Genomic DNA, 19,834 nt, shown 5'->3' with positions numbered 1-19,834 from the left:
GGCAACAAGAGCAAAACTTCATCTCAAAAAAAAAAAAAAAAAGCTACAGAAATGATAAATTCACAGTCATAGAATTTCAGAGTTTTCCACATGCTTAACATTTTATAATCAATATTACTGTAAATTTTACTCTGATTTGGTCATTGGAGCTCATGTGTCTTTACTGGCCAAAACCTTGCTAGTCTCTTTCTCCTATGCAGCATACATATACCTGTAGATTCGTACATGTGCTTCTTCATTTATCCTTGTGTTCTTATTAATGCTGCATCTATCACTAATTTTCGGTGGAAGACATATGCAACAATAAGATCACAGCACACAAATTTTTGCTCACTACTTGCCATAGCAGAGACAAGACAGCAGGCCCCAGGTTACACCCCTTCTCAGTGTGTCAGCTGTGTCTTCACCTCTCTGACCCACTCCACAGAGCTTAGAATGTCACTCACTGAGAGAGACATTGGGACAGGACTGACCTTGAATTCTCTCTTTGTTTTTAAGAGAGCTATTCACAAACCTAAGTACCTTATTATTAGTAGCACTTACTGCACATCTCGCAACTGAGCCAGGCACACTGTGCCTTTGCAAATAACAGCTGCAGGCAGAGAGCTGGAGAAATGGATTCCAGGCCAAGGGAACAGAATGTGCACAGATATGGAGGTGTGTAAAGCATGTGGTGTATCCCAGGAAAGCAAGAAGCTTGTGTGGCTAAAACTTCCAGTGCAAGCAGATGTCAGGGGTAAAGACATGTTGGAAATAAGACTGGAAAGATAGATTCAGACTCAACTTCAAAGGGCCTTTGAAGCTATCATTTACTGTTTGTGTGACCTGGGGCAAATTGGATGAGTCTCAGTTTTCCTGTTCTTAAAATGCAAACAGTAGTACCTGCTGAACAGGGTTGTGAGTGTTAAAGAAAATACATGTGAAGAGCCTGGCACAGAGCTGCATGCAATAAATGTCGGTAGCAGCTCATCTCACTGTTTCTTACCCTTCCTGCTCCCACCCAGATAAAGGACTGTGGATGTTATCCTGTATTAGAAAGCCTTCAGGATGCCTTCCCTCCCTCCCTCCCTCCCTCCCTCCCCCAACCTCCCCTCCCTCCTTCCTTCCTTCTTTCCTCCTTTTCTTCCTTTGTTTGAGACAGGATCTTGCTGTCACCTAGGCTGGAGTGCAGTGGCATGATCATAGCTCACTGCAGCCTCAAACTCCTAGGCTTAAGCAATCCTCTCACCTCAGCCTCCTGAGTAGCTGAGACTACAAGCATGCACCACCATGCTCAGCTAGTCTTTTTATTTTTGTAGAGACAAGAGTCTCACTATGTTGCCTGGGCTGGTCTCAAACTCCTGGGTTCAAGCAGTCCTCCTGCATTGGCGTCCCAAGGTGTTGGGATTACAGGCGTGAGCTACTGTGCTCAGCTCTTCAGGATTCATAAGGATAAAAGCCACATACCTGATCAGAGCTATTGTCTTCACTTCAGAGGCAGTGCTCTGGAGCAGTGTGCAGTATGGCTTGGAAAACGGCAGGGGTTGGAAGGACAATATATTGAATCATACTTAATTCCAGGAAATTTTGCTTAGTAGGTTACTTCTTAGCTCCTTAAATAAAATTTTAAATCTTGATTCTTAATGCTGACTTGACTGTCATGGAGCTTTGACTCTTCTTTTTGTTGCTTCCCAGAGACTACAGATATATAATCTTGATCCCACACTTTTCTTTTCGGCATCATGCCTCATAGCTGGTTCCTGTTGTCTACTGTGGCCACACCACCACTACGTTCTTATGCATTCTTCCACAAAATACCACTGTAGCTTTAATCCATGTTTACTGAAGATTTGAAATAAGAACTTCTCTTGCATCACCATCCTGGGAATTCTACCATCTACTTTACATTATGGGATTTACCTGGTCCTGAAAGACTGTACTGTAGGCTAAATAAGAAAGTATTTCGTCGTAACACATCATTTTAATAGTTTTTTTAAAGCATTATGATACACAGACCTATCTTTAAATGTTGGCTCTCTTTCATTTACACATTCTATGACTTTTGGCTTGTCCTCTCTCAGCCTCAGTTTTCTAATCTGTAAAATAGAATAGTACCTGCCCAAGGACACAAAGGTTATTATGAGGATTAAATTAAATGAATATAGTGCTTAGCTCATAGAAAGAACTTATATTTTATTTTCTGATTCTCTTAAAATGTTCCTACTCATGGCATTTTCTGTGGGTTTTTGGGTTTTTTTTTTTTTTAGGCAGCAGACTGTCCTGGGAAGCTGTTCATCTTCCATTCTTCCTTGCCAACTGCTGAAGCACCAGGGAAGCTCAAAAACAGAGATGACAAAAAACTGGTTAATACAGACAAAGAGAAGGTACTTTGTAACTCTTTGAGTATCCATATGTCAATTATTAAGAGGAGTTAAAGAGGCAGTGTGTTCTTCATGTAAGAAAAAAGGGGAGAAACTAAATCTCATAAATTAAGTCCAGGGCATTGCATATTACAGGAATATTTTGGATTACAGACAACTTAAAATATTTTATATTCCTAGAAAAACCGATGTCTGAAATATGTAAATTAAAATAAGGCCCCAGGCTGGGCGCGGTGGCTCATGCCTGTAATCCCAGCACTTTGGGAGGCCAAGGCAGGTGGATTACGAGGTCAGGAGTTTTACCATGTTAGGCAAACTCTTCCCTTGGCGGCAGAGGCCTGAGGCATGAAGCACAGGTGTGGGGTTCTCAAAATATGCCTTCACCTAAAACCTCTGACAGTGTAGCAGTGAGGGGAATGTCTGTGGGAAGGATAAGGCTATGGATATAGGGACCCAACTAGTGGTTACACGGCAACACACAAGTTGCCTCATCTAAGTCTGTAAAGTAAGGGCTGCAGTATCAGCTCCATTAGGATTGATGGAGTATCAAATAAAATTAAACACACAATTATTTCACACAGCACGGACCTGGCACAGACTGGGTGCTCAGCAGGTGGCCAGTGCACTGATGATGACCACGGTGTGTTTCTTCAGCCCAGTTCACTTAACGGGAAAATGTCTATTTTTCCATTTTGAAAATTCAATAAGAATTCAATAGAAATTTAAAATTTAAACCAAAAACATTTTGTAATTTTTATTTTTTTCTTTTTTTTGCATCTTTTTTCCAGATACTTTTCCAGCCCCAAACAAATGTCTATGACTCATTGGCCAAGGACTGCGTGGCTCACGGCTGCTCTGTGACACTCTTCCTCTTTCCTAGTCAGTATGTGGACGTGGCCTCGCTGGGGCTGGTTCCTCAGCTCACTGGAGGAACCCTTTACAAATACAACAATTTCCAGGTAAATGCCAGCAATTTGTTCACCTTGGTCTTCTACTCCCATTTTAATTTTGTTGTTTAGATTATAGGTTTAAAAAGCTGTGTTCCCTGATGGGTAGATGACACATATAAATTCAAGAGCAGATGGAAAACAGTATACCGTTGGTCCTTTTTATAAGGAGAGTTCTGCATCTTGGCTTCAACCAACCTCGGATCAAAAATACTCAGAACCAAATATTGCATTATACTGAATATGTACAGACTTTTTTCTTGTCATTATCCCCTATAGGATAACAATTATTTACATAACATTCACATTGTATTGGGTATTACAAGTAACGTAGGCAGGGCACAGTGGCCCAATGCCTGTAATCCCAGTGCTTTGAGAGGTTGAGGTGGGAAGATCACGTGAGGGCGGGAGTTCAAAATCAGCCTGGGCTACATAGCAAGACCCTGTCTCTACAAAAAATTTAAAAATAAGTAACCTAGAGGTGATTTAAGGGATATGTAAAATGTGTGTAGGTTATATGCAAATATGCCATTTTATGTCAGGGACTTGAGCATCTGGTGGAGTTTGGTATCTGTGGGAGGTTCTGGATCAAATCCCTCACAGATAACGAGAGACGACTGTGTGTGTGTGTATATATATATATAGGAACCATATATATTTATGGTTCAGCAATTCCATACTTCCTAAGTGTTTGGTGATAGAATGAGCTCATTCATCCTCAGAGTTAAATATCAATGTGAGCTTTCATAATGGAGAAAAATATATTTTATGTAAAATATACTTAAGATAATATTTTTAAAAGTGACTGCATATTTGTTTTAAATTATTGGGATTTTAGGGATCAGTTCATTACACTTCTCTTTTCCAAGCCTGATTGAGAGAGAGATTCAAGAGACAATCAAAATGTCAGCACTATAATGGACCTGAGTCTGCAGGCAAGTGGGCTTGCTGATTCACCCCTGAATTTGACACACTTATACACCCCGGCACAGAGTGGGCACGATTTGAGTTTCTCCTGTGGACCCCTGTGCCTTGAAAAAACACTGTATTGAGGGACAGAAAATATGTGCCTCCTGCAGGCAAGCTGCCTTCCTATGAAGAGGACCCAGAAGAGGCTGAGCTGTGCCCACCCAGTTCCTTTTCCCAAACTTATTAATCAGATGAGTCACTCCCCGTCACCTAAGGAGAAGGGGTCAGGGGTGTGCCTCTAATGTGTGTGCCTGGGCAGGCATGGAGGCATGGACTGGGAAGGTGTATTCTCCAACATAAATGACAAATGTTAGTCATCATCTATTTTTATTAATCATCAATAAAATTATGAATAGAGACTAGTTACATATTTATTTATAAACTAAGGGACTTGATAAGACCAAAGATTGTAAAGGAAATAAAATTGAAAAAGCTTTAACAACTCTTTCTAAGACTTCTGGATAAAAGTATGTTTTTTCAGGTACACTCTAGAAAATAAACTCTTAATAATCATACAGAATTCTGACCCTTACTGATTCTACCCACATTCTGGGTATTGAGGTACATGAAGCCTACCATGCTAACCAATTTTAGCTCCTTTTCCAGTTAGGGGGATAAATTTCATCAGAAGCTCCCCCCACTTTTCCAAAAAGGACTTTATCATCTTCCATTCCTGGCATATGTGAATTGTACTGGGGTTCTTGCTAGGTCCTTTGCTATGTACTGGTGTGATCATCTGCATGGTAGTGACTTGGCTTCAAAGAGCAGCCTACCAAGTGATGTGTAGGCAGGGGGTGCTCTGTGGTGTAATCATCCAGGCTTATTACTTTTTTTTTTCTATTTAAGTTTTTGAGTTACGTGCCAACCCCATGTCATTTCTGATATAAAAGGATATTTACTTGTACCTCAATGTATCCATAATTATTACTGATTCTTTCAATGTTACTAAAAAAGAAATGTTATAATGCAGCAGAGGAAAAGCCAATAAGATGTAAACAGGCAGTAAAATATTTTATAATAAAAGAGTGTTAATGTTGCCTATGCTGCCATTCAGTTGTTTGTTTACTCCAGTTGTTGCAAAACTGAATCCTGCCGTAGCATTTCTTTCTTATCTTCAACAATACAAATTTTAATAGTCTTTTCCATTCAATAACATTGTAAGATAAAAATGATGGTCAAGAACTATGCAGGCACCACCCAGTTGTATGTAAGCAACTAAAGGGATTATTGTAAAGATTGTGTCTATGATCTCCCTCTTTCCTTTCCTCCTTCATTCCCTTCGTGTTTGGGACTGGGGGGAAGGGATGAGATGCGTGTGTCAGTGTCTCTCCTATGTGTCAAGTAGTAGTGAGAATTTCCTAAAGAGTTTCACTGACAGATGAGAAGCTTTAGAAGCTCAGCTAGTTTGTTTCCTCTCTTGGGTGACCTCTGAGCTCAGTATTGTGCACATGTGCATATTATATAAATGTTGCTTAGTTGTGGAATGTGGACAGTTTTCAGAAATACGGTGATCATAGAGTAGTTAACAGGGCTAGGAGAAGGGGTTTCTACTTTCCCTGACATAGCTTCACAAAGCTCTGAATGTGGTCAGACTTAAAAAGCCCCAATTGCAAGGTCTTTCCCTAGCCTCATTAAACGGGTATTATACATTGGGTCTTAACCTTGTCTCTAACCCTAAGCCACTGAGTGGATCACTTATGCTCTCTTAATTTTCCCATTTGCAATTAATAACCGATTTTCTCATCCAAGTGTTAAAATGAAAGAAAATAGTAGATGAGATTTTAGTTTCAAAAGTTAAGAAACACTGTCCAAAAATGCTATATTTTCTTTAACCAAAGAAGCATAATATATAATAACAAAAATATGCTAAATCGGGATTTTAAAAATAATTATTGTAACTCAGGATTAAAATGAGAACGTTATTTTAAGTATTTTACTGCCATCTGGTGGACATTGATTAGACTTTATTTTTTAGATGCACTTGGATAGACAACAATTTTTGAACGACCTCAGAAATGATATTGAAAAGAAAATAGGCTTTGATGCTATTATGAGGGTTCGTACCAGCACAGGTAATTATCATTTATACAATTCTTCGGGTCTCTCTTGAATAATTGTTTCTTTTTCAAATTAATAACAGGCCAACAAAGAAAATAACAGTAGAATAAAGAGAAGCAAAATTTCCCTTTTTCCCTTATCTTTAGGTTTCAGAGCCACTGATTTCTTTGGTGGAATCTTGATGAACAACACCACCGATGTAGAAATGGCTGCCATCGATTGTGACAAGGCAGTGACCGTGGAGTTCAAGCACGATGACAAACTCAGTGAAGACAGTGGAGCCTTAATCCAGGTGATTGAAAGTGTATTCCCACCTTTCGTTATTTTAGTTTGTTGCCGACAATGATCAGTGGGGAGACTGAAATACCATCAAATGTGTTAGTCTCTTCATAAAAAAATTCAACTCTTTCTCCAAAGTCAAAAGTCAGTAGATTAGAACACTCAGTTGGGAGGTTTCTCCATACTCATTCATATTTGCTACTTATATGAAGTGACAATTATGTGTCATTGCATGCAAGTCCAGCAAATTTGTGGTAAGTATCACAGGCATCAGCAAACTGACTTCCAACGGTATTCACTTCTGTTAGGCTTCAGCACCTATTCACATCTACCATATGAATATTAATTTGCTAGGGCTGCTATAACAAACACTACAGAATAAGCAGCTTAAACAACAGAAATTTATTTTCTCACAGTTCTGGAGGCTGGAATTCCAAGATCAAGGTTTCTGAGGGCCTAGAGGGAAGGATCTGTTCCAGGCCCCTGTCCTTGGTTTGTAGATGGTTTTCTTCTCCCTGTGTCTTCACATCATCTTCCCTTTGTTACATGCCTATATCCAAAGTTTTTCCTCTTATAAGGACACCAGTCATAGTGAATTAGGGTGCACTCTAATGAACTCATTTTAATTAATTTACCTCTTTAAAGACCTCATCTCCAGGGGCGCCTCTGCCCGGCCACCCCTTCTGGGAAGTGAGGAGCCCCTCTGCCCGACCAGCCGCCCCGTCCGGGAGGGAGGTGGGGGGGTCAGCCCCCCGCCCGGCCAGCCGCCCCGTCCGGGAGGGAGGTGGGGGGGTCAGCCCCCCGCCCGGCCAGCCGCCCCGTCCGGGAGGGAGGTGGGGGGGTCAGCCCCCCGCCCGGCCAGCCGCCCCGTCCGGGAGGGAGGTGGGGGGGTCAGCCCCCCGCCCGGCCAGCCGCCCCGTCCGGGAGGGAGGTGGGGGGGTCAGCCCCCCGCCCGGCCAGCCGCCCCGTCCGGGAGGGAGGTGGGGGGATCAGCCCCCCGCCCGGCCAGCCGCCCTGTCCGGGAGGTGAGGGGCGCCTCTGCCCGGCCACCCCTACCGGGAAGTGAGGAGCCCCTCTGCCCAGCCAGCCGCCCCCTCCGGGAGGGAGGTGGGGGGGTCAGCCCCCCGCCGGGCCAGCCGCCCCGTCGGGGAAGTGAGGGGCGCCTCTGCCCGGCCGCCCCTACTGGGAAGTGAGGAGCCCCTCTGCCCGGCCAGCCGCCCTGTCCGGGAGGGAGGTGGGGGGTCAGCCCCCCGCCCGGCCAGCCGCCCCGTCCGGGAGGGAGGTGGGGGGGGTCAGCCCCCCGCCCGGCCAGCCGCCCCGTCCGGGAGGTGAGGGGCGCTTCTGCCCGGCCGCCCCTACTGGGAAGTGAGGAGCTCCTCTGCCCGGCCACCACCCCATCTGGGAGGTGTACTCAACAGCTCATTGAGAACGGGCCATGAAGACAATGGCGGTTTTGTGGAATAGAAAGGGGGGAAAGGTGGGGAAAAGATTGAGAAATCGGATGGTTGCTGTGTCTGTGTAGAAAGAGGTAGACATGGGAGACTTTTCATTTTGTTCTGTACTAAGAAAAATTCTTCTGCCTTGGGATCCTGTTGATCTGTGACCTTACCCCCAACCCTGTGCTCTCTGAAACATGTGCTGTATCCACTCAGGGTTGAATGGATTAAGGGCGGTGCAAGATGTGCTTTGTTAAACAGATGCTTGAAGGCAGCATGTTCGTTAAGAGTCATCACCACTCCTTAATCTCAAGTACCCAGGGACACAAACACTGCGGAAGGCCGCAGGGTCCTCTGCCTAGGAAAACCAGAGAACTTTGTTCACTTGTTTATCTGCTGACCTTCCCTCCACTATTGTCCTGTGACCCTGCCAAATCCCCCTCTGCGAGAAACACCCAAGAATGATCAATAAAAAAGAAAGAAAAAAAAAAAAAAAAAAAAAAAGACCTCATCTCCAAATACTTAGGTACTAGGGGGTTAGGACATTTGAGGAGCCACAGTTCAGCCCGTAATACGATGTTAAGCAAGTGGAATAGGATTTGGCTTTGTTTAAAGTGAAACTAACTAGAAGCCATAGAGACTGAATTAAAACAAGAAAAACTATGACCACTAGATATACATGGTCATAGTTTCCAAACATTGGCATCATCTTTAAAGGATGAAGAGAGGCTGGCATTAGGTTGAAGAACTTTTAATTAAAGTTTATTTTTTAATCACATATATTTGGTGAAATGCTTCTATCTATGCATTCTTCAAATGTATATCATCAGCATAAGACCTAAGTCCATTGTGAAAGCTAGTTGTATGTTTTTAAGAAAGTGAGCCTTGAGTAGGGCTCTGAGCACATGAAGGTATTGTTTCTGCACCTGGATCCCTGGTAATAAAACATGAGCTATGAAAAATGCAGACTAGTTGTAGAAATGTGAAATAGATATTTACATGTGAATCACTCAATAATTTAAACCAGTGAAGTGCTACATTGAAACCCAGCAAATGAATGGGTCATTATTCTCCCATACTTCCTGTTGTTCATTCTTTAACAATAATAGAAAAAAAACTGTGGAAAAATAGTTAGAGGTCTTTTATCTATCTGTACACAGTGTTTTGTAAATGCAAGTAAGATCAAGTTAGCTTGGGTGGATATGTTAATCAGAAAAACATGTGACCTCAATGTTGCTTCTACAGTGTGCTGTGCTTTACACGACAATCAGTGGTCAAAGAAGACTTCGGATTCACAATCTTGGCTTAAACTGCAGCTCCCAGCTAGCTGATCTTTATAAGAGCTGTGAGACAGATGCTCTTATCAACTTCTTTGCCAAGTCAGGTAACACTTTGCCAATCCTGAGGTTCAGTAAACCTTGCTTAGTAATTCAGTCAAGATTTGTCAGTAGCTAAAAAGCACTGTAGTTTTGCAACCTTATGGTGGGTAAATTCAGAACTAATAAAAGCAAAGGCTGAGAGAGAATAGTCAGCATTCCTAACTCTAAATTAATAAGTGAGGTAACTCAGTTCAGGGTCTGGCTATACAGACTTACTTAAAGTTAACTTCTGGGGTGGCAGTCTGAGTTGAAATTTAGGAATATGATGCTTAGACCCTTATTATGGTACATGATCATGCCCTCTGACACATTGGGTTAATGGACAGAGACGATCTCTAATGTTAGACTAAACTTGCTTATCCATACCATGATAACTATGAAATAGAATGGGCCCAAGGTGGAATTTTCTTTGGCTTTCCTTGAGAAATTCTACACTAAAGTTTGGAAAAGGTAGCAATCCAGCCCGTAAGAATTCAGGACATCAAAAAATGACAAATTGGCCTGTCTTTTTTTCTGTGTGTACAATTCTAATATTCTGAAGGTAAATCTGGCCAATATAACCTTTTGCTGTAGGTAGGCCAATGTTCTCCATTAGTTAGATCATCATATTTAGTCAAGAGGAGACCATTAGCAAATGACTTGAACAGATTTAAATGCTATTTTTCTTGCTGGTTGGTCCGAAGATAATAGCAACTTGTTCTTTTTTGTTTGATTATTTGAAGAGATCAGTGTCTGAGCTAAAACTCATGTCCTTTTCATTGTTTTGTGATGTAGCTTTTAAAGCAGTTCTCCACCAGCCTTTGAAGGTCATCCGGGAAATTCTAGTTAATCAGACTGCCCATATGTTGGCATGTTACCGGAAGAATTGTGCAAGTCCTTCTGCAGCAAGCCAGGTGAGCTACCTATTGCACACAGATGTTAAAGTGTTACAAACGACTACTCATTTCTTCAGCACATAGCTATAGAAGGCTTATGATGTTGCAGGCACTTAGATGCTGTTACAGTAAACAGTGTAGCTGAGAAGATTAAGAATGCAATTTGGGGGGGCTGTGGTTTTTTTTTTATAGCCAACATTTAAAAATGTGAACAAAAAAAATGGATGTGCATATTCAGTTGACAGTCACTACGGTATGTATAAACAAAAGAATGTTATATGTAAGAAGTGTCCTAATATAAACAGGATTCTGTTTTGTATCCAGAGATGGGTATTTTGTTATGAAATGTGTATGCTTAAATACATTTTAGGCATATTAACAAAGTTGACATGAGCTGATGGCAGTAATAACATTTTATAAACAAATATAATTTATAAATATAAATACAGGAATTCTTTACATTTAAAAGTTATTAATAGGTGTGAAGTTTTCAAAGAATTGACTCTCTCCATCATCTAGTAATTTGAAATTTTAGAAGATTCTTTGAATAAACCTCATTTAGTCTCTCTCCTATAAAAGGAAAAGCAGAACCTCAAGTCCACATTTATTTTGCATTTGCTCTCTTGTTCACATTCTTCTCTATGTCAATAAAAGTTAGATGGCATTTTTTATAGCTGTGTATCAAATATGTGAATATAGAATTCCAACTAAAATAGCAATAGATGGGAAAACTTTCTAGTTCATTCATTGTCAAAAGTGAGTGCTGAGAGGACATCTGAAGCCCCACCTAAAAGTAAATCCTCAGCAGGAAAGATAATGCAGATAAATTTTGGGTCCAAATTCTTAATCTGGGCAAAGAAAGAAAACAAAACAAACACACTTACTAGATGGATTTTTCATAAAAGTTCCTTTCCATGCTGTCCAAAGTGATTAAATTAGTCATCCATTCTTTTATCTCTTCTGTTGATAATCATATAAGCAACTCCTGAATCTATATGAGTATTCAGTCTTCTTTATTATTCAGAAGATTTGCCATTTTAGTCAACTCAAATATCAGTACTATTTCATAGCATGCTAGTTCAGGTTACACAAAGCCCACCAGGTACACCTGGAATCTAGCCAGAATGCAGTCCAAACATGAGCACTTTAAACATTTACCTCATTTTACTATTTGTCTTAGAGCTATGGAAACATTATTCTGTTTCTGGAGTATCTCACACTTCAGGAGCATTAGTTGAAGCAGTACAGATACAGTTAGTGTCTTCTCTGGACATTCATTTGTTAACTTTGAAACAACTGGATTCAAAGACCTTAAGTTAAAAACAAACTTATTGCCTATTTATGGAAGAAAAACCTGTTATTTTATTCTGGTTTAAAAGTTAAAAGCATTGTCTCTACCACTGGATAACCTGTTTGCACAATTAAATGATTTCTGGAGTTAAAACATTATGATTATAAATTTTCTCTGAATAAGTTGATAGGAGATTATTCCTGTTCTTATAATGAGGTTTTTCCATTAGCACTTTTCAAGTGTGCCTTTCAACCAATGATATGTTTTTAAAAAATAATGTAACTTAAGTACCTTATGATTAACCATCATGCAGTCTAGAAAATGTGGAGATTCTAAAACAGTATTGTCTGAAAACATAGAATAGTTGGACTTAATGTTCTCTTCAGAAAATCTAACTGTAAACTTGGTACTTTCCTACAGTTCACTTGTGAAAAATAATATCTATGAAGATGGAGAGATTCCTAAAGGAATTCCACTATTTTACCATAGAGCCCAAAGTTTCCTTGACCCAAGCAAGACCATCAAGGAGCTATCTGGATTGTATGATACTGGACCTCAGTAGAACTACTTTTACTGAATTGCTGGAGCCAAAACTAGGCTGCAGCAAGAGAAGGCAATTAGGGTACAAAATCTAAGGAAGCTGTCATTCTGAGGATCATATGATAGATGCTGGGTTAAGACATATGGCTGGGCATGGTGGCTCATGCCTGTAATCCCAGCCCTTTGAGAGGCCAAGGCAGGTGGATCACTTGAGGTCAGGAGTTCAAGACCAGCCTGGGCAACATGGTGAAACCCCACATCTACTAAAAATACAATAACAGCTGGGCGTGGTGGCATAGACCTCTAATCCCAGTTACTTAGGAGGCTGAGGCAGGAGAATAGCTTGAACCCAGGAGGTAGACGTTGCAGTGAGCCGAGATCATGCCACTCGACTCCAGCGTGGGCAAAAAAAAAAAAAAAAAGACATATAACTAGAAACAAGATAAATTAGGTTGGGTGCAGTGGCTCACACTTGTAATCCTAGCACTTTGGGAGGCCAAGACAGGAGGATTGCTTGAGGCCAGCAGTTGAAGGCCAGCCTGGGCAACATACCGAAACCTCCACCTCTACTAAAAATAAAAACTTAGCCAGGTGTAGTGGTACATGCCTATAATCCCAGCCACTCAGGAGGCTGAGGCAAGAGGATCCCTGGAACCCAGGAGCTTGAGGATGCAGCGAGCTATGATTGTGCCACCATACTCTAGCCTGGATGACAAAGTGAGACCCTGTATCTTTAAAAAAAAAAAGCAAACTTTAAGGCTTATAAGGCTTACATAAGCAATGTAGATTCTTTTAATTAAATCTAATATCTCACTGTTCTGAGCTTAAATATATCAATATCATATGGAAGTGCATTCATTTCAAAAGGCAAGTCAAATGACCTTAACTGCAAAATAAGCTTTTTTTTAAAAAACAAAAAACAAAAAAAAAACTCATTACCACTTCTGTCACTTTAAAACCTAAAGAAGGAAAGAATTTTCCAAATTCAAGCAAGCTCGACTTATATGAATTACTGCTCCCACCTCACTCTCATTCTTTACTCCCAAAGAATAATTTAGTTATTTATGGAGGGGGTCAGTGGGGTGGGGAGATTTTATAGTGGTAATCCGTGGCCACATTTTCTTCCTCACCTCAAAAACATTGAATAAGATTGTCTTCTTGTTTTCTTTCATTCTTTAACTCCATTTTTTTTGGTTTTGTTTTCATGATTAGATTTTCCTTCTCATTTACCACCTGTTTTTCTTCCCTCTGCCTTCTATAATCCAATCTCCTCTGATTAGACTTTTTAGTCCCAATAGTGTCATTGTGGGCCAACGTCACCCCTTTGTGGTATTTAGGATCACAGATTTCTGAACTCTTAATATGACCTCATTAATTAGAAGCAACCAGTGAAATTTCAATCTGATATTTTCAAACCAAATGGACATGCTTTATACAGGAATCTAAGAACATTCTTGATCCTTGATCTTGATAACATGTAAAATGGCTAACTAGCAACTAGACCAGAAATAGCATCGGGGCCACATGGCTCTGGAATATGACCATGATCTATCTGGTTCCTGCATCTTTTTATCATAGTTTTCCTTGGCTGAGAAAGTAATCCAGTACCAAATGTTGTTAAATGAAGATATATTATGCTAGAGAAAAAATTAGAAGAGAGTGTTCTACTCTTATGAATAAACATATATTTAACTGTCCTTGGTTCTTTGAAAGGAGATTAGAAGTCGACGGGGGAAACAAACTGCAAAGTAGAATCATTCTGAAATACGTTTGCCTGAGCCAGTTAGAAAGTTCTGTTCCCCACATTCCTTACTTAGTACATCATGAGAAGAGACTTACGATATAAATTTAAGATGCAGAATAAATTCTAACAGACCCTCAGGGACATTTTCTTTTCAGTGTGGATTCCGATAACTGTATATCCATTTTCATCATCAAGATAGAAAACTAAGCCAGGCATGGTGGCTCACGCCTGTAATCCCAGCAGTTTGGGAGGCTGAGGTGGGCGGATTGCTTGAGGTCAGGAGTTTGAGACCAGCCTGGCCAACATGGCGAAACCCCATCTCTACTAAAAAAACAAAAGTTAGCCGGGTGTGGTGGTACATGCCTGTAATCCCAGGTACTCAGGAGGCTGAGGCAGGAGAATCACTTGAACCCAGGAGGCGAGGTTGCAGTGACCCGAGATTGTGCCGCTGCACTCCAGCCTGGGCAACAGAGTGAGACTCCATCTCAAAAAATAAAAATAAAAAAGAGAGAAAGCTAAAAAGAAACCATTAATTTATAGATCAGATATTTCATTTATCTGTTTGCAAGTTATTATCTCGTATGTATAATTTTTCTTTTGGATATGTCCTTGTTCACTGACTTGTGCTATTAAGTGGAAGGAAGTGACATTCAGATCAGTCAAACTTGATTATTAGCTATTCTTACAATATTGATTTAGGAGAAAGTTAAACAATATAGGACATTATAATTTCTTAAATCATCAGGTTGTGTTCCTAGAATTGCTGCATTGTGTTAGGTTGTAGTATCTCACAAGGGCATGGACTTTGGGGCAGTTAGAATGAGGTCATGTGAGCCAAAGTGAGGGTGGAGAGAAGGTACAGGTAGATTATGAAGGTAGAATTAAAAGGATTTGTTTATTAATTGAGGGTAAAGAAATAAATGAATTAGGGTTCATCTGGAAGTTCTACACTGAATAGGAAACATGGGAGGAAGAACATGTTTGTGGAATTGTAGGAGTTTGATTTTGCATGTTATCATTCATTAGTGACACATCTAAATGCAAGAAGCATTTCCTTTTTTAATCTATAGTACTGCAATCTCTTTATTATGTTTTATGTATTTATATGTCTATCCCCAGCGAACTTCAAGCATCTTACAACATGGACTATGCCTTATTCCTTTTTATATCCTTGACACTTTGCACAGAACCTATGACACAATGGCATTTAATATTTGTTTGATGAGTTTAAGATGCATGAAAAGCATAACGGAAGAGATATCCTGTTGGCAGTTAGAAATGCTATTCTTGAAGTGGAAATATAGGTTATGAAATCATTTTTTAAAAATTTTATTAAACATATGTATATATCTAAACATATATATATGGTATATCCTATGTGCTAGGCACTATTGTGCTTTACAAATCATTTAATTATCATAACCCAATTATGAAGTAGATATACTATTATTCCATATTCAACTAAAAAAAAAAAAACACTGAGAAAAAGACAGGGTAAGTAATTTGCCCAGGGTCACACACCTGCTAAAAGACAGAGCTGGGATTGCATCCTAAGCAGTGAGTGGGTAGTGCTGATAACAGCTACACCAGACTGCTGTAGCACTAGATAAAATAAAAACAACTGCTGCTCTTTGAATGCCTACTCTGTGCCAGTTACTGTGTGCTCTAGGTGTTTTACATGGGTTACCAGTTAATCCTTACATCCTTACAAGTTCAGAAGCAAATAATGTTTCAGTCTTACAGATGAAGCTCAGGGAATTGTTCTCAGTAAAGATCAAGCGTATGAAACAAAAAATTGTCTTTTTCAGCTTATTCTACCAGATTCCATGAAAGTATTGCCAGTGTACATGAATTGCTTGTTGAAAAACTGTGTGCTACTCAGCAGACCAGAGATCTCAACTGATGAACGAGCATACCAGAGACAGCTGGTCATGACCATGGGTGTGGCTGACTCTCAGCTTTTCTTCTACCCACAACTTCTGCCCATAGTAAGCATGCTGGGGTGGTGCATTTCCCAGAGGAGCCTGGAAGGGAATCATATTTTGTGCTTTCCTGTATATCTGAAATATGTTGTTCTTAAGAGGAAAGTTAAAGTCACAAATGCCTTCAAAATATATGGTGTGGGATTTCGAGCAGGGGCTCTTTCTGCAAGTTGCTTATGTGCATCAGTATGTGCTCACTATGGTAAGGGGAGGGAATCTGAGGAGTTCTGCGCCTCTTTCAGTCTGTTTTCAGCACAGAAGTTAGGGCATCCTGTTAAAATAATTGTCAGCTCTGGCCAGGTGCCGTGGCTCACGTCTGTAATCCCAGCACTTTGGGAGGCCAAGGCGGGCAGATTGCCTGAGGTCAGGAGTTTGAGACCAGTCTGGCCAACATGGTGAAACCCCATCTCTACTAAAAAATACAAAAAAATTAGCCGGGCTTGGTGGTATGTGCCTGTAATTCCAGCTACTCGTAGGGGGCTGAGGCAGGGGAATTGCTTGAACCAGGGAGGTGGAGGTTGCAGTGAGCCGAGATGGTGCCTCCAGCCTGGGTGACAGAGCAAGACTCCGTCTCAAAAAAGAAAAATAAAATAAAATTGTCAGCTCGTATTACTCCTTCGCTCAAAACACTCCAGGATTTCCCATCTCAGTTCCTACCACCCTGGCCCAGTGCTGTGTGCCCCGCCCTCCCCTCCCTTCTAGAAATCTTCTGTTACTCTCCCTTTCCCCATCCCACTTCAGCCACACTGGGCTTCATGCTGATCCTCAAACACTCCATTTGGGCCCTTGCTTTAGGACCAGTGCACTAGCTTTTCCTTCCATCTGAAATGGTCTTCTCCAGTTGTCCCGATGGCACCTTCTCTTACCTCCTCAGGTTACCTTCTTAAAAGTTTGTGGGCTCCCTGGACTACCCTAGTTAAAATTTGTCCCCACCTTTATCAGCGACACACCCCATCCCACTTTTGTGCATCTTTTCTTCATAACTCTTCACACCATCTATATTCTGTATATTTTACTTATTTTATGTGTTGTCTCTTCCTCCCTGCACAAAACCATTTGCTGTGCAAGGTAGGGATTATTTTCTAATGACTGGAATAAAGTCTGGCACATAATAGGTACTCACTATGCATTGAGGGAGGGGAGGGAGGAAAAAGGAAAGGAAAAGAGGAAGGAGGGAAGGGAAGGGGAAGAAAGGAGTTTCTAACTCTCTTGTCTGTGCCTGCCCAGCACACGTTAGATGTCAAGAGTACAATGTTACCTGCTGCTGTTCGTTGCTCTGAGTCCCGTCTTTCAGAAGAAGGAATATTCTTACTGGCTAATGGCCTACACATGTTCCTGTGGTTGGGAGTAAGCAGCCCACCAGAACTGATCCAAGGAATATTTAATGTGCCATCTTTTGCACATATCAACACAGATATGGTAAGTATTATTTTCATTGCTTTTGTGGTAATATGAAAAATATAAATTCGTAAATGTTTTTATTTATGTGCAGTCAAATATTACAGAAAGAAAAATAATAAGGCATATATTTCTGTATATGAAAGAAATAATTTCATGTTTTGATCAATATCAATTAGCTGGTATAAAGTTATTTGTATAGAGTACTTTCAAACAACTAAAATATGTGACTTTAATAGAAAATGCTAACACTTCCAGATCATTAACTATGTGCCAGTCTCTGTACTCTAAATACTTAAATATACCATTTCAGTTAATTGTCATAACAAATCAGTGAGATGGATATGGTCTCAACATTTTACAGAGGAATCAGTTGAGGCTTGGAGACAAGTTCCTTCAGGTAGTAAAGTGGCAGAGATGGGAACTGAATTCAGTTCTTATGCTCTGGACTCATCCCTGGTGCTGAACTGCATACTCAGAAGAATGTAGAAATCTTTCATAAGTGTTTGGCTACAGACTAAATCAGATTACTGAGTTAACAAATAATAATTCCATAAAAAGAGACTATACACCCCTCTGTTGCAATAACAACAAAAGAAATTGTGAGTTTGATGTTAAATTAATACAAATGACTATTTTAAAGGATCTTAGGAAAACCCAGCTTATAATTTGTACAAGAGTCAACATTTATTGCAAACGTTATTTGTAGACCATTGTTGTGTGAGCATCACTGCCGATGGCTATTGTTTGACTCTGATAGTGGATTCCAGTAGAGCTCAGCAGATAGTTAGTTTCCTGAAGCCTCACTTACGTTGTGGCAAGATGGCTTAAGTCTAGTTGTTGAACCCAATTGTATGAAGTACAGTTTATCAATATATATAGCATCTTGCAGAAAGAGGCAAGATTAAAATTCAAGGCCATGACAGGTGATCAGTTTAGAGAGCTGCATATTCATGAGGAATGTCAAAAGTGTATTTTTAAGAGAATTCAGGGGCATCAATATTCCAGTTAGAGATTGGTTTTAAGATGAAGATTTAGAAATTGATATCTGCATATGTTTGAAATTAAGAAATGATTATAAATGCAATTTAAAAAAATAAAATTCAGTAGGCAAAGAACTATGAGTCTGAAGAATGTTTATATAAAAGTTAAGGAAGCTTCCTCTTGTAATATATTGACATAGTAAATGCTGAATGCATAGTTGCTGAACTGAACATCCACAGGAAATGGCCAGTGTCTCTACCACAAGGCAGCACATTGGTAGGTCTGTGCTTATATCAGCATACTGGTATTTCCTTGACTTTCATCAACAAAATGAAACAAAGTTAAAAACCAAATGTAAGCTACTTTCTTTTTAGAGGCAGCTGGCACTTTAAAACACATACATGAAGAATACTTACGTTGTTTGTTGAATAAATAGATCTACCATAATATGCCACATAATGCATATAGAGGATGGGAGTGTGAATATAAATAATGAATTTTTTGCTTTCCTTACTCCTGTGAAAAGCATTGACCATAAACTTTTCCTGACACTTGAGGTTTATGGTGAAACATTCTAAGTCACATGTTCTCTGTCCAACTCACAGTGATGCATTGGCTCTTGGCATCTTCTTGCTGAGAAGCAAACATTAGCATTTTACTCTGTCTTAACGGAAGAAATGTAAGTCAAAATCCTTCATATCACCTGGATGCCATGTGCAGCTGGATTGGCCTGTAGACCACTAACCAGATTTCTGGGCTATCTAAGACGCTGCATTCCCTTTGAGAAATCAACATTTGGTAGTTTGTTTTAATGCCGGAACAGTAGTACTTGGATGGAATTTTCCATCCATTGAAGGAATAAAGTACATTCTTTTCTCTCGCAACATAGCCTTGAATCTTGAAAAGGGATCAAACTTTCACAGGAAGTTGTTTGCATAAAACATATACTATTGTCTCTTGGTATCCATGGGGAATTGGTTCCAGAACACTCTATAAATTCACAGATGCTGAAGTCCCTGATATAAAATGGCATGGTATTTGCATATAACTTGTACATATACCCCCATATATTTTAAATCATCTCTAGATTACTTATAACACCAGCTGGGCATGGTGGCTCACACCTATAATCCCAGCACTTTGGGAGGCTGAAGTGGGAGGATTGCTTGAGTGTAGGCGTTCAAGACCAGCCTGGGCAACATAGTGAGACCCTCTCTCTATCAAAAAAAAAAAAAGATTACTTATAACACCTAATACAATATAAAATGCTATGTAAATAGTTGTTAAACTATATTGTTTACAGAATAATGACAAAAAAACCCAAAATCCATGCCTTTTCAGTACAGATGCATTTTTTACAAATAATATTTTTGTCTGTGGTTGGCTGAATCCATGGATGCAGAACCCATGGATACAGAGGGCTGACTACGTCTGTGCTGTGTCATTTCAGTGATGTACATGTGTCAAATTCCAGAGGAAGAGTTTTTTTCAAAAGACAGAAATAATTGTCTTCTGTCAATTATGGGAATGGGTGCCAATAATTTTTAGTGCATTTTCCCCACAGTTTTGGTTTTCAGGTAATGAACTACACC

At 40.1% G+C, this 19,834-nt stretch overlaps 1 protein-coding gene across 5 annotated transcripts in view; it reads left to right on the top strand.

The window, feature by feature from the left end:
• Nucleotides 1-19,834, top strand: part of SEC24D (SEC24 homolog D, COPII coat complex component) — a 116,850-nt gene that overhangs the window by 91,079 nt on the left and 5,937 nt on the right. For all 5 annotated transcript variants that reach the window (XM_055111778.2, XM_008955429.5, XM_008955428.6 and 2 more), the window contains exons 14-21: nt 2,247-2,363; nt 3,149-3,319; nt 6,252-6,348; nt 6,481-6,626; nt 9,295-9,433; nt 10,203-10,321; nt 15,687-15,866; nt 17,088-17,279. In XM_055111778.2, the coding sequence (XP_054967753.2) occupies nt 2,247-2,363; nt 3,149-3,319; nt 6,252-6,348; nt 6,481-6,626; nt 9,295-9,433; nt 10,203-10,321; nt 15,687-15,866; nt 17,088-17,279 (1,161 nt within the window). The remainder of the gene's footprint in view (nt 1-2,246; nt 2,364-3,148; nt 3,320-6,251; nt 6,349-6,480; nt 6,627-9,294; nt 9,434-10,202; nt 10,322-15,686; nt 15,867-17,087; nt 17,280-19,834) is intronic.

This window comes from Pan paniscus, chromosome 3 (genome assembly GCF_029289425.2).
Source record: "Pan paniscus chromosome 3, NHGRI_mPanPan1-v2.0_pri, whole genome shotgun sequence".
Classification (NCBI taxonomy): Eukaryota; Metazoa; Chordata; class Mammalia; order Primates; family Hominidae; genus Pan; species Pan paniscus.
This window is presented reverse-complemented; position numbering and strand designations above follow the sequence as displayed.